Source organism: Lissotriton vulgaris, chromosome 10 (assembly GCF_964263255.1).
Source record: "Lissotriton vulgaris chromosome 10, aLisVul1.2, whole genome shotgun sequence".
NCBI lineage: Eukaryota > Metazoa > Chordata > Amphibia > Caudata > Salamandridae > Lissotriton > Lissotriton vulgaris.
The window spans coordinates 1032323465-1032339415 of record NC_141698.1 but is presented as its reverse complement, the minus strand read 5'-3'; the positions used below and the strand labels follow the sequence as shown (position 1 = coordinate 1032339415).

Below are 15951 nucleotides of genomic sequence, written 5' to 3'. Positions count from 1 at the left end.
CTTTGTATTAGAGAATATGTTAAGGTGAGCCAAACATCGCAATGTGGTAATGAAATTGTACATAATATGAAACTGTTATTTTAATGTTTTAATTTTGTTTCATATTTTAATAAATACGGCCGGGAGGGTCACTCCCTCCCGTCTTCCAAAAGTTCAGAACTGTTTCCGGTTTCCCATCCTTGGGGAGTGTGTTGAGAGGGGGTGGCGGGTATCTCGGCCATATGAATTTATCGAAAAGGAAAAGCAGCTGTGTATCGTCGGCATATGATATTGGAATAAACCCAAATGTCTGTCTAAGTATTTGCCTACCGGTTCATGAATTGATCCTCGTGTTGAAGCTCTAGGTCTCATTGGTGGCTTTAATAAGTCTTTATGAACTTTGGGTAGCATTAATTAAGTGGGGCATTTGGGAAATTCTTGAATCAATTATCTATGATCCATTTCAATGATGGTACCTGTGGTGATCGCTTTGTCGATTATTTCTCTAAGTTCACGTTGTAACATCTCGGTGGGATTTTGTCCAATAATTAAGTATGCGATTGGATCATGTACATGCTCATCAATTTTCTGGTTGTAATAAGATGTATCCATTATGACCAATACACCTCCTTTATCTGCTTTGACACACACAATGCATGTGTTGTTTACTAACCGTTGTAAGGTGCTCCTGTCTTTCATGGTAAAATTGGATTGTTTAGACTTGTTGTTTTTAAACAGGTGATGTAGGTCATTCTTAACTAGCGTCTCAAAAGTTTCCAATACCTTATGGCTGGTTGGTGCCATGTAGGTGGTCTTGGGTTTCAGTCCTTTCAGAGTGTTTTCTGTTTTTTCAGAAGGTTCTGTGATGACATTGTCAAAGAAATGTCGCAGTCTTAGAGAGCGCATAAATCTGTATAAACTCACTTCAGCCTCTAAGATGTTAAAATTTATAGGTCGGTACGAACAATGTTCCTTTTTGTAAAACTGCAACCTCGTGTTGATTCATTTAAAAAAAAAACAAATATTTTTATTATAATTTTTTCACAACATTTTTACCCCCAAAATTATTACAGTCAGCCTTACAGCACAAAATTCTTGATTTACATAACCCAATATAATACAAAACAAATACGAATACATTCTTGCAAAAGAACCCTGTAGAAAAATGAGAAAGAAAGGATTGGCCCTGCATTTCACCCCTTTCAACATGCTACCGTTTACCCAACTCCTTCCCTGTTTTGCCCGGTTTTCCATCTCGTAATAGGTTGCCACATCTCCCCTCCCAATTTTTTCGCCCTTCTGCCCTTCCTCTCATATATTGCTTTCTCCAAGTTATATAAGGCTAACAACCTTGCTATCCAAGTTTGAATTGTTGGAGGTGTCTTGTCTAACCATGCCCGTGCAATGGTAATTCGAAATACAGCTGCCACCATAACAAAAACTCTGTGGAGCCATCTTCATCCTCAGTCTTCACCCCCATCAATATCAATTCATCGCTTAGCTTAGTCTTAATATCCAGTGAATTCTCCAAAAAGACTTTGATGGCCCTTTTCAAGGTGTACAGTTGTGGGCATTGTGCGAACATGTGTACTATGTCAGCTTCAGTTGTATTGCATCTAGGGCAAGTTATACCATCCACCCCACCCCACTGCGCTATTCTTGCCGGTGTATGGTAGAGGCAGAATAGTGTTTTGTAATGCTGTGACTGCAGCGTCGCCGAGCACAGCACTGATCTTCCTAAGTCTAGGGACTTCTGAAATCCATCCGGGATGGTCCCCACTTTTTCTACCCACTTCTTTGAAAATTTCTCTCTATCATCCATTTTGAAGGCATACAGTTCTGCATGCAGCTGACGAATCGTACACTGAGGGATAAAAAGGGAGGACTGTTAGGATTTAAACATTGCAGGTTATTGGATTACATAGAACAAAGTAAACAGTGTACGATTCGTCAGCTGCATGCAGAACCTTGTGTTGATTCAAGTGAGTTGACGAAATGTTAATCACCAAATTATCTGTGTCATTAGCTATTTCTGACTTCTGATTACACTTTCACGTACTAATATCATAGATGACTTTGGAGCTATTACATAATGCTAGTTATTGTCCTCCACTTAATTATTGTCCAGTCAGCAGTAGCTTCACCTATATGTTTAATTCAGGGCAAAATCTAACATTATTGATGGGTTCTGTGAGCAGCAGTTGGTGAAGTCATTTCTCAATGCAATATCACAAAGCAGGAGATCCATTTTGACTATTATGATCTCTTAGCAATTGAGACCAATATTCGTCCTTCTTTAGCAAGGCTGAGAACCCAGCCTTGGCACCAGGTGCCTACCTAATTCACTCTGATCTGGAGAAGTGATATCCATGCTCATCTTTTCATACAGCTGACATGGTGAAGACAGACTTTGCACTTATTAGCCTGCGTGCTAGTATGCAGGGCCTCAAGTTGTTTGCTTTGATGGGAATATTATTGACCTCCCTGAATTGTCCCTCCTGAATCTTACCTCAAATTTGTCCTACACATTTTTTCTATGGTCTATGTGAGTCTTTATGCCTCTTAACCTGCTGCCTAATTAGCAATTTTTTTTTCACTGGGTCTGCCTGGATCTCTCACTAATAAACATTAGGCTATTCACAGTATCACAAATTAGGCCACTAGGCTAATGCAAAAATGAGGAAAGCAATCAAGATGTGAGGAAGACCAGGACGCAGAATATTTCAATCTGGGTAAGCGAATGTCAAAAGTTTAGGATTTGGCTTTTTGTTTGTTCAGCTCTCATGTTGTCTGTAATGTTGCTAAGACAACTTTCATGCAGCGGGATGAAAGACAAATAGATACAGAAAAAACAGACTCATTAACGGAGGCCACCGCAAAGAACCTAGCCTCTTTGGACGCATGCTACCACTTTGCTGCAGAGGTGGCCAATTGAGCACTATGTCCTTGTCCCTCTACTTATAACCTACAGAAGCTGCCACGATGACCTTTAAGCAGAAAAGGCCACTCATTAAGAGGCCAAGATCGCCCTAGTAATTGATGACTGTGCCTAGAACCCATTTTATATAATGGATTAATCAGAAGAGGTACAAACCAGGCCCTATCAGCAGTTTAGTGCGAAGTGTAATGCTGACATTCTGTTAAATGTGTTTGCTTCTTTCCAAAGCCTTTGTAAAGTATTATATGCACAAGTTAACTAGTTGGACATTCATGAATTGGTGAAAGACAGATTTCCTCCACCCTAAAGATTGCAGGTGAAGGCACGCACACACAATGACAACATTTTTAAGCAAATGCTTCTTACCATAGCAGAGCGTACAGTCTGAGATAATCCCTAAACGTTGATCTTCTGGTCTTCTCCAAACAAACACTTTAGATCTCCCTGTGGCATCCACCTAACAAAGAACAAAATTTGGTCTGTAAAGGCAGATGCAGCAAAGGCAATCAAAGTTAATATTTAACCCACTATAATATAACTAAAGTTAGGATAATTCCACTTGTGGATTTCCCTCTGGTTTCAGGCATTCCTCCACAAATCAAAGGATTTTTCATTACCATCCAACTTTAAATCATGCGCCCTATTGTTGTGTGTTTTAAAGAGTTATTTGAGTGGAAGCGAACTTTAGCATCTCTTTTATGAATATTTTTTTATTTTATAGCCAAGCGCATTTCAAAGCTGCTTTCAGTGAATTATGATTTGTTTTTAAATAGGATAAAGGAGAAAAGAGAGTTTCATAAATCCATTGTTAGAGGCCTAAAATATCAACATTTATTGCTATTTAATTCATTAATTTATTTGGCTGGGATTGAAGACACCACAAATATGGGACTTTTATGGCACCTGGATTGAAAATTTGTATGAAGGCAGAGGACAAATTTGTATAGATCTGGACATTTCATGTACACTGTAAATGTTATTTAAAATAAATAACACTTTAAGATTGTTATCCTAGAACACTCCATCAGTTACTCTCTGTGGAAAGTTAGCTACTTTTTTCCAGACTAAAATCCAGGATATATACTCTTCCTTCTCACCCTCTGTACTTCTAAATTTACCTTCTAAGACAATGTGTGGGCCAAGTATGTGATCGGTCTTTCGCCCCTTTCGTCTGGAAGCATCTCGGGGGGAACTTAATAAAATTAAATCAGGCTCACCGGCAGACCCATATCCGGACAGATTCTTTAAGCTACTATCTCCCTGGCACAGCCCTGCATTGAATGTTATTTGGAACTCCTTGTTAGTGACGGGCATTTACCCTACCAGCTGAAAATGCATTTGTTCAGCCAATTCTCAAGAAGGAAGATGCTGATCCAACAGAGCCCAAAAATTTTAGGACAAATTCCCTCCTTCCTGTCCCGGCTAAACTTCTAGAAAAGGAAGTCCAGAAACAACTAGGGGACTTACTAGAGTCGAATCGTCATCTGCACGACTCCCACTCTGGATTTAGATCCGGGTATAGAGCGGAAACTGCTTTGTTGGAAGTTGCAGAGACCATCCGTGAAACCTTTGACCAAGGAAGCTGTGCGATGCTGGTGCTGCTGGACTTATCCACAGCTTTTGATACATTGTCACACAGGATCCTCCTACACAGACTCAAATGTCAAGGGGTGACGTGTACGGTTTGGGCCTGTTTCGCAAATTTCTAGAGGGACGTACTCAGTAGGTGACCCTCCATCCTCATGCTTCCACCTCCAGCCCCCTTGTGTGTAGGTCCCGCAGGACTCGGCCTTAAGTCGCGTTTTTTAATGTGTATCTCACCCCCTTGCGGAAATTTCTTAGCAATATGAGGTGAAGGTCGTCTCCTATGCCGATGATACACAACTGGTGTTCTCCTTTAGAGATCACAGCGAGACGGCTTTTGTCAACTTTAAGCAATTTCTTCTGAATATCTCGTCATGAAAGACAGAGAGCTGCTTGAAATTGAACACAGAAAAGACGGAGGTCTTGTTTTTCAACCAACCTACCACTTGCCAAAGCTCTGGTGGCCGGCTGAGTTAAATCCGCCCCTTCTTCCTGTTGCTTCTGCTAGGAATTTGGGCTTCAAGTTTGATGCACAGTTGACTGGCAAAGTGCAACTCGCCCATATCTCTGTGCAATGCTTTTGGAAGTTGAAGGCTCTACGGAGCTTCCTTCATTATCTGCCGATGGACTGTAGGAAGAACGTGGTGCATACATTGGTCACTTCCCAGCTTGACTATGCGGATAGCCTTTAACTGTGGCTTCCTGAGTATTTGCTCAGAAGGCTGCAGATTATTCGAAATGCGGAAGCTAGGCTTGTTCGGAATGTGCCAATGCGTCACCACATAACCACCCCATTTGCTCAGTCTACATTGGTTGCCCGTGAAAAGACGAATAGACTATAAAGCACTCACTTTGGCTCATAGAGTGAATGACACTGGTCCGCAGTATTTGAGGCAAAGACTTCAAAAATATAGTAAGAATAGAGTACTCAGATCGAATGATCAGACACGTCTGGTCATTCCACGATTTGCGAAAGCCAGGATTGATGTTCGGGCCTTTGCAGTTAAAACTGCGTCACTCTGGAACTCTATGCCTGAACATTGAGGAAGACTAATTCGGAATTCATGTTTAAGAAAGCCTTAAAAACATGGCTTTTCGTTCTTCCCTAAAGCTCCCTGCTCACCTGATTCCACACCTAGGCCAATTGCACTACTAGCGTCGGGACACCTCCGTTGGAGGTAGCCATGCGCTCTACAAGCTGCAATAATAATAATAATAAATGTTAATTTAAATAAATTACACACTTTAAGATTGTTATCCCAGAACACACTGGAAATGTATATGAACGTGTAGTTGGTTAATCACATTTTGACTTCAATCCACGAATAAGTAAGGTATAGCATTGATGGAGTCTCAAATGTTTAGAGGAAGTTGAACAGTGCACATATATCATGGGATAATCCTGTAGAATGTACCAAATTGTACCAAAATTAGTTAGTAGGGAAAAGGTATTATGTAGGTAAACAGAATTGCCAATGCTGCAGAAGTACATTTAAGACTGCAGCTTCAGTGCTGTTTAAAAAGACACCAGTCTTTTGGTAGCTCAATGTTATTGAAAACTATTTTACAAATTAAAAAATGCAATGTCATATTTTGAGATTAACCTCAGCTTCAATTATATCATAAACAACAATTTTTAAATTCTATAGTGCAATTCACACTGAAGTGGTGTTGTTATCTTCAATGGATCAAAGGGTACTTTGATTGATTGTGATACTGGTGTAGGTAATAAGCAGGAAGCTCAAACAAAGTCCTAGGACACATTTTCTGGATATTTAAGAGAAAGTTCAAAAGAGTCATAATGTGACATATTTCACAATGCTCTTAAAATGAAATGCCTTGAAGTGCCACACAGATATAAATATTCAGTTATATTGAACATACTCAAACTAATGAAGTGATATCTAGGCAAAAACTGGTCCAGTGATATCGAATGCTTAAGGAAAAACAGGTGTAATTTAGAAGATGTGGTTATCCATGTATTAGTAAGCACTTATAGAGATCCTATGAATTAAATGCTATATTGTGCAGAAGAAGTACATTGGATACACTTTGACTAATAGCTAATTCATAAGTTTGTGCTTTCTGTGAAAGTGTGATCAACTTATCCATTTGTTTTCTATTTATTATTGTATTTTTGTCTCTTTCTAGTTTGGAAATGCATGATATTTTCTAAGCATTACAAATATATACATTTAATAAACAGGTTATTAATCAATCAATCAATCAATCAGTCACTTGTAAAGCGCGCTACTCACCATTGAGGGTCTCAAGGCGCTGAGGGTGGGGGGGAGCAGCTACTAAATAGGTTATTAAAGAGTAAGTTGAACTATTAAAGTATTTCCCTTTTTCTGTCCCCGTCTATTCACTTCACCTCCATCATCACCACCCTAATGAAACTCCATTGACTCCCCTTGCTGGCATGCAAAACCAGATGCATCATTCAAAAAGTCATCATGACCTGCACCCCTGCTTATCTTGCAGACAAGTCAATCATCTATTGTGGTTCTGTGCACCTGCAGGCAGGACTCCATCAGAGTGCAGACTAAGAGGTAAAAATAAAGAAAAAAAAATGTAGCAGGCCTTTTCCATCTATGTGCCCAGAATCTAGAATAACATCCCGTTACCCATCATGCCTGTCCTAATGCTGTTACAATTTCGGAAAGAGCTGAAGATGCACCTCTTTAACCCCTTCTAGGCTGATGACGGCCCCCGTTCATTCATGCACACGGTGGGCGTGTGCTGATGACGGCTGGGGGCCGTCATGAACTCGCCCACTCATTAAAAGCACCGTACAGGCACCGAATCGCGGCTGCGCCCAAGGGGTTAAAGAATACTGCACCAGAATGCATTAACAGGGCACATACCAGCTATGTCTGCTGACTTTATGCTGAGCTTTGAGCATGTGCAACACTCCTCTGCTTTTTGGCTAGGCTAGGTGCACGCTATAAAAATGCCACATACATACACCTGTAAAATCAGTATGTAAAATTGTAATAAAACTGCCTTTTCTGTGTTTCTTTACCATAGGTATTCTGCTGCCTCAGTCATCCTACGACATGTTTGGTTATATTGCAGAATGGCTTCAAGTTAATCACAATATTTCTATACATATTTCTCAATCAATCAATCAGGGTTTTTATAGAGCATGGCTAATCACCCGTTATGGGATCAAGGCGCTGGGAAGGGGTTCTGCAGTTCTGTCGAAAATCCAGGTCTTAAGATTCTTTCTGAATTGAGGCAGTGAAGGTGATTGCCTGAGATGTAAAGGTAGCAAGTTCCAGGTCTTCACAGCACGGTAGGAAAAGTATCTTCCCCTGGCGGAGGTCTTGCGGATCCATGGGATAAAGGCCACGGCCAGTTTGGCGGGGTGTCTGGTGGGTGTGTAGAAGGAGAGGTGGTGGTTGACGTCTGTAGGTCCGGTGTTGTGGACGGCTTTGTAGGCATGTGTGAGGAGCTTGAACGTGATTATTTTGTTGATAGGGTGCCAGGGAAGGACTCTCAGGTGACCAGAGATGTGGCTGTGGATGTCCAGGATAAGTCTGGTTGAGGCTTTCTGGATGCTCTGCAATTTCTTTAGGAGTTTTTGGGTAGCACCAGTATAGAGTAAGTTGCCATAGTCTAGTTTGCTGCTGACGAGTGCCTGGGTGACCGTTCTCCTGGACTCGCTGGGGAGCTATTTGAAAATCTTCTGAAGCAGGCAAAGCGTGTGGAAGCAGGAGGGTGAGGCGTCAGTGATTTAGCGGTTCATTGAGAGCGAAGAGTCCAGGATGATCCAGAGGTTGCATGCATGGTTGGTGGGTGTGGGGGGTTCTGAGCGCTACGGGCCACTAGGAGTTGTCGCAGTTTGAGGCTGCTGTCCTTCATCCATGCGGCAACAGCTTTCATCCCATTGTGAAAGTTGCTCTTAGGCTGTAGGTTCTTCAGTGAGAGAATCAGCTGGGTGTTGACGGCTTAGGAGATGACGTTGAGTCTGTGGTTTTTGACGATGGCTGCAAGCGGAGCCATATAGATGTTGAAGAGGGTGCGACTCAGAGAGGAGCCTTGAGAAACTCTGCAGCTGATCTGTATAGGTTCTGAGGAGAACAGTGGGAGCTTGTGGGTTCGGCCGGTGAGGAAGGAGAGGATCTACTCTAAGGTTTTTGTCACGGATGCCGGCATCTTGGAGTCTTGTGTAGAGGGTGTGATGGTAGACAGTGTTGAAGGCAGTAAGGAGGTCCAGGAGGATGAGGGCTTTGGTTTTGCCTTGGTCAAGGAGATTGTGGATGTCGTCTGTGGTGGCAAGGAGTGCAGTCTCAGTGCTGAGGTTGCTTCTGAAGCCTGAGTAGGAGGGGTCCAGGGTGTGGTTTGTTTTGATGAATTTGATGAGTTGGGCGTTGATGGCCTTCTCAATTACTTTGGCTGGGAAGGGGAGCAGAGAGATCGGTCTGTAATTCTTGAGGTCCGTCGGGTCGACGAAGGTTTTTTTTAGCAGGAGATTGATCTCTGCGTGTTTCCAGTATTCAGAGAAAGTGGTAGACTAAATACAGTAGTTGATGGTGCGGCACAGTCTGGGAGAGATGGTGATGCTGGTTCAGTTGAAAATGTGTTGACGGGCAAAGGGTGGAGGGGGCTCCAGATTGGATGTTTTCATGATCCCTAGGGTGTTGTCAGTGGAAAGGGTGGTCCAGTTGTGCAGGGGACGCTGGGGTCTGGAGCATTTGGGTGCAGTGGTTGCGGGTAGGGTGGGTCCTGGGTTTTGAAGCTGTCAGATATAAATGATCTTGTGGTGGACGAAAGTGGCAAGTTTGTCACAGAGGTCTTGGGAGGGGGGATGTCTGTGGTTTGGTGAATTCTTTGATCATAGTGAAAAGTTATTTGCTGTTGTGTGCATTGGTGTTGATACGTTTATGTATGACAGATTTCTTTGTGGTTGTGATGAGATGGTGGTGTGTGGTGACGGTGGTTTTGGAGCCTGCATGGTCTGCCAAGGTCTTGCTGTTCCTCTATCTTCTCTCAAGCAGTCTGCAGGTGCGCCTGAAATCTTGGAGGGTGGGGGAGAACCAGCTGACTTTTTCAGATGGCTGCTTGCTGGAGGGTTTCCTGAGGGGAGCCAGTGTTTTGGCGCATTCGGATATCCATAGGAAGAGGCTACATGCTGAGGCATTGGCATCGATGGAGGTCGGCGTGAGGTTTTGTGGAGGCAGGTCATGAGGGATGTCATATGTGAGGTCATAAGCAGCACATTGTGGGGGCGTAAGTGATAGTATCATGACCCTGCCATGCTTTACCACTACATGGAATGTCCTGAGCTGCTCCCTATCGTGTCTAAACAGTTTCCATACTCCTGGGGATATGCCACTATTGCCTAACAAGCAGACTGCTACCCGTGTGGTACACCCATTATTGACACTCTTGTGACACTGAACATTGCCTTAAGCACATTACCATAAACAGAAACAAACTCACTCATGACTCTTACCTACCCAAAGGAAGGCGCCTAATGAAAAGCATGTGGGAAATGCTTAGTCCTCTTTTTATGTTGTTTATTCTCTCCAGCTCATAACTGAGTCCTTTATTTATTTGAGTGCCCCGACGTGCAGCCACTAATGGAACTGAACAGTGGCTATATAAAATAGCCACGACCTCCACTGGATACTGGGTATTCGGAGTCATGAGTTCAACTCGCCGCAAATCTTGGTTGCGGCCCCTTTGAGATCAGGAGGAGCCAGTGGTTTTCGTCATGGTATGGCAGTGAGCAGAAAAAACATAGAGGAATCAGGTAGGAAACTCCAATCCTGTTCTGTTGTGCCAAGGTCACACTGCGAGTCAGGAGCGGTGATGGAACCCTCTTGCTGTCGCAGTGTTGGAGAACCACATCTCTATGGGCGCTGACCTCTGAACATTGCATGTCACTGTCATAGGTCAAATTGCGCAATGCTGATGAAATAGAACACAAACTTGATTTAATCCTTGTCTCTTGGTAATTTGATGTCAAGAACAGACCCGAGTTGTTTCCAGTATTGGTGTTCTTCTTCCTGCTATGGGTGTTATACTTCCTAAGAAGTGGAGGCAACAATAGTATATTCAAGTATGGACTATAGGTATATATATGAGACATTCTTAAAGGAAAAAACTAATGGACAGCTTGAGCTGAAATTAGGAAGTGACCCTATAAGTGAAAAGACTAGTATATGAACCAGAGGCCAATGTGTAAAGGATTGCCAAGACATTGAACTAATGATACAGAAGCAACTCTCTTTTATTTACAGGTATTGGTCTTTTCTAATTATGCCTAGAAGCCTATGACTAATATGTGTTTAACAGTTAATAAAGTGGTGAGACTCATTGTTCATTTGATTTAATTACAGATCTCCCTTCTGGCAGTACCCTTCTTAATCCCCTCATCTAGCCACTCTGAACCTCTTGGAGTATTTAAGCACAGAGTCAGAGCTGCTGGAAGGTGGGCTTCTTGAGGGTACTGCTCCTGAGGAACTGTATTGTGACAGATAGATAGTGCAGGTAACTATAACTGCTGAATTTCTATGGCTTTGTAAGAGTGAAATCTAAGCCTAACTTTAATGTCCTTGTAACCTACATTTTATCAGTGAATTTGTAACTTTTCTGAATTCTATTTCCTTACTACAATGTCCCTGTAGTATTTCCTAACTATAACATCACATCAAAACCCAATATGTGCAATCAATCTTTAACTTTTTAATTTTTTCAGTGAATATATATAATATCATGTGATCAAGCGTTCTTGTACGCGAAACGCGTCATGTCAACCTTGCACGAATAAACACTTCTGCACGAACTCTGTGGTCCGTATCCTTACTTTGCCTGTGGGACGACGTCGCCAGGAGATGGTGGATGTTGGATATATATACATTTATATATCTGGCAGTGGCGGTTGCCACTGTATAGCTATAGTTAAGGCCTAGTTACCATAGGGATTGCATGTTTTTGTTTTGTAATAAGTTCACAAAACTGTCCAAAAAATAGTTCATCCACCTCAGCTCTTTCCTTGAAGGTTTTGTGGTGATCCATTAAGTGGGAGCTGATAAAAAAGATGCGCCCCAAACTGCAACTTCCTGATGCAATTTCCATAGGGAGCTTTAAAAATTACTACTTCCCAAACTTTATACTGAATTTGGCAAAGGATCTTGACCTTTATCCAGAAAGAATGTTTTTGTGATTTGGTGTAAATTCGTTTAGTAGTTTTACAAACATTAAGGTTAAAAATGTATAGATTTCGGAATGGTTCAGGTTGGAGGACTCTTGCAGGAGTCCAGCAGGCACACAACTTCAAATAATAGAGTGATCTGATTGGCCAAGGGGACTTTTTTCCGTGTAGGCCTGCTTGCTCCCACAGGAGTTCACAATCTGATTGGCTGGCCGCAACTTGAAGAGAAATGTTGTGGCTGTCATTACAGGATACTAACATACATAACAGGACATTACCTTTTAAGGGGGTAGTGGGGGTTCCCTGCGATCCCTTGACAGTGCGGAAGGGTCCCAGAGGGACACACTAAAAATAAAGTCAGGGCCACACTGACTCCCACATGTTGGGGATTATAAGTTGGGTGGATGATATCTGTTATGGTTACGGGGGTAACTGGCCCCCAGGGTGGGAAATTGGGAGACTGCGATGGCCTTGGGCACAGAGCCTAGATGCAGACCGGTGAGTGGCCAACTTCACACCGCACAGGGCGAACTGGCAGTCCCAGTACCACTCAATTCTAGAATACGTAACCAACACATTTGAGTATTCAGTATCCCAAATGATCCACACTGATAGTTGGGACAGGGGCCTTCTGTTTTTTTTTACCTTTTTAAAGGGTGAACATGAAATGTAAAGCAAAAACGATGCCATGCATGACCTCTCTTGTATTTGGTTAGACATTCTATGGAGGAGACCCACCATTGTGTCTTCCAGTTCCAGGCACTGCCACGAGTCATCTCATGCAGCAGAAGAAATGCAGAGGGAAGAGCAGAGGATACAGATTCATCTGTGAATGAAAGATGCACCTGGAAATGTGCCCTTGCACACCCTCCAACCTAATCAAAGTGCAGCTTTTCATAGGTGGAAATGAGTGCACCTTCTAATGTAGTGACAGCATACTTCATACATGTGCAAAACGAACCGCTTGTGTATTTCTGGAAAATGTTGAGAACTCCACTGTTTTAAACCCTGCCATATTTATGTGATACTTATTGCTGCAGTGCTCAGATGTAGGAAAGTTTGTGGTTGGTGCCACACAGACAACCAAAATATCAAACTAAAACACAAAAATCCTTGAAAGGTTATATTGGACAATTAGACAGGTAGAGACACAAAATGTCTCATTACCAGTGCTTAAACAAGTAGGAGTTATAATCTCTTTATCATCCTTATTTAAACATCTTGAGAGAATCATGTCTCAAGCGATCTGTAAGAGCAATTTTTACCTCAAAGGCCTTAACGACATTGGGCACGTCTGTGAAGGCAATCACCACAGGAATGATTTCCGAAGCACTCATCTCCAGCACAGCCGTGTTGATGGAAGTATCATCTTGGGATGGGCCATTCGTCAAAAATATGGCCACCTTCCTCATTAGAATTCCCTGACGAACCCGCTTGAACACGTTTCGGGCCACAAACTTCATAGCACCACCAATGTTCCGTACAGCAGAGGATCTCTCTGGCGGTATTCTCCTCACGGCTTCTAAGAGTTGGCTTTTCTTGTTGAAGTCTGAGAATCTAATGAGGTACTTAGTGCCAGCACCATATGACACAACAGACACCCGGGCGCCCGATGGGCAGTTACTTTCACTGATATCCAAGCCTTCCAGGTAGGACAGCACAATGTTCTTCATCCTCTGAAATGCAGATACTGTGACATCCTGTGAGGTGTCCAGGGCGAACACCACTTCAGTGGGATACACTGGGCATTTAGTTTGACCTGTAAATTAAGAGAACAGAGTTGCACTAAAAGACACATTGAAAGTGGTTTTAAAAATTTGAAGAGAACACTAATATGTGAAAGTATTTACCTGAGCAGCAAGCTGTAAATAAAACCAGTGGAGAAATTGTTATTTTTGTAAGTAACACAAAGTACAACATTCTCATCAATAGAACATTAAAGCTGTTTCCCTGATCATCTGTGGGCATCATAATATTTTTAACGCTGTCAAATCCATCTAATATTCTTTAAAAAAAAAATAAGGAAACAAACTACTCTGTTTCTTGCATGTACTTCCAGATACATTCTTTAATGATTTTGAGAAGTTACAAACGTTTGAAGGTGTGGCTACTGCCAACTGCCACGTTCTATATCTCAGGGCATCTTTCTGTGCCGGGGAACATCCTTTACAACGCAACTTTTACCACGTAGTGCTGTTACAACGCAAGTTTTACTACGAAAACCATTACAACGTATTACACTGGGGGGCGCTCTAGGATAAGGAATAAGTTTAATTTACTATCCAACACCTTCCCTAGTGTCCACGGGGACTGGAGTTGGAATAGTAAATTAAACTATTCACTATCCAACACCCCCAAGTGTAATGCGTTGTAATGGTATGCGTGGTAAAACCTGCATTGTAACAGCATGCGTGGTAAAAGCATGAGTTGTAACGTCATACATCTTTCTGTGCCTGTTCATTAAGTGGGTAACAGTGGTCTCCTTAAACTTGTCTCATGCTATCATAATTGGTCAAGCCTGTCTGAAGGACTGTGCATCCTCTGCAGTGACAGCATTGTGCTGCCACCAGGGAACTGTTTCCATGTGACTGGCCTAGACAAAAGGATGTCCCAAGAAGAAAAACATGTAGGCTGACTGTGATGGTTGGCCAAATACCTGAGTGATGAGAACCCGATAGTTACAAAAAATGTACGTCAGTGAGACAGGAGAAATACTTTCTTTCTGTGGGAATTATATATCTCTTTAAACTGTCACTTACCTTTCACAAAAGTGACTACTGAACCCCTAACAGGAACTGCAAAAGTCTCTCTTCACAGAATATTTTACATTATTCAGAACTTTGCAGCTTTTCTTCTTTCTAATGCAGATCACCATTATAAAATCTGCTCTACCAAAATCTCTTAATGGTTATCAGTCTGGAGACAAATGCCAATTCTCATTGTGATTCTTATTCCAATTGAAAATTGAAGACAATCTCTCCTTCTTGCACAACAATAGACCTCAATTCTTCTAACACAAACCTGGGGAACCATGAACATTAGAATTTACGGTGAAAGATCATACCCTAGCACTACATCCCTCATGAGGCATCTCCAACACCCAGGCCAAAAGCATTCTGGTCGCCTACACTTCTAGTTTTCTAAAATATATATATATATTTATAAATGTAATGCACAGGTTCCTCACCGCCGTCGCTCCACAAATACCCGGGTGCTTTAAATCCAGCGTTGGCGAGACGCTCGTAAACTGCAACACGCTCCAACTTTGTGTCGTCAGAAAAACGGCAAGCACGCAGGTAATCCGATATGTAGAAATACTTTATTACAAACCCCCTGACCCCAGACAGACGCGTTTCGCTATCAAAGCTTCGTCAGTGTCAGTTTGTGTTTGTGATCAGTTGCCATATCCTGGATAGGAAGCCAGAGAAATATCGTACACACAGTAGCATGATATTGAGCATGATGCGTTTCTGTTTGTTTAACAATATGTTTCTTTCTGCAGGTCAAATGTACAAACAAATCAGGGGGACTTCCATGGGCTCGTGCTTCTCCCCAAGCTATGCGAACTTGTTCGTAGGCTGGTGGGAGAGGCACGAGGCATGGGGGGGAACCAATGAGGCTTGGAGTAACAATTTGTTATTGTGGACTAAGTACATTGATGACCTTTTTATAGTGTGGCGAGGCCATCAAACCTCGGCTGAGGCATACATCGCAGCTTTAAATAACAACCAGTGGAACTTAAGATTTACCAGCACAATAAGTACTACCAATTATGTTATTTAGATCTGGAGCTTTTTGTAGAAAACAGGACCCTCCAAACATGCCTCTATAGGAAACCCACAGCGGGCAACGCCGTACTACATGCGGCTAGCTACCATCCTAAGAGCCTTATAAGAAATGTCCCATATGGAGAACTCTTGCGATTAAAGAGGAACTGCTCAGCAGACAAAGATTTTCTAAAAGCAAAAGCTGAAGCGAGTGAGAGGTTCAGAAATAGAGGATATTCGAGCAACCTGTTTAATCAAGCAGTGAAAAAGGTGTCAACGATTAATAGGAGGGACCTCCTGGTAGCCAAAGATAAGCTGAAAGAAGATGACCATGTGAGAATGATCACAACTTTTAATAACAAATCTGGTGATCTGGTCCACAGCTTTAAAAAGAATTGGCACATTTTGACCACTAATAACGTTTTAAGAAAACATCTGACAGACAGGCCCTTAATAACTTATCGCCGCTGTCATTCGTTATCAGATCACTTATCCGCAGTCACTTCTCGTCCAAACCC

At 42.3% G+C, this 15951-nt stretch overlaps 1 protein-coding gene across 1 annotated transcript in view; it reads right to left on the bottom strand.

The window, feature by feature from the left end:
• LOC147689264 (collagen alpha-4(VI) chain-like) overlaps window positions 1-15951 on the bottom strand; it is a 495718-nt gene that overhangs the window by 65101 nt on the left and 414666 nt on the right. The window contains exons 35-37 of the mRNA XM_086942070.1: window positions 13517-13528; window positions 12932-13425; window positions 3284-3374 (exon numbers count right to left, since the gene is read on the bottom strand). Coding sequence (XP_086798196.1) covers window positions 3284-3374; window positions 12932-13425; window positions 13517-13528 — 597 coding nt within the window. The remainder of the gene's footprint in view (window positions 1-3283; window positions 3375-12931; window positions 13426-13516; window positions 13529-15951) is intronic.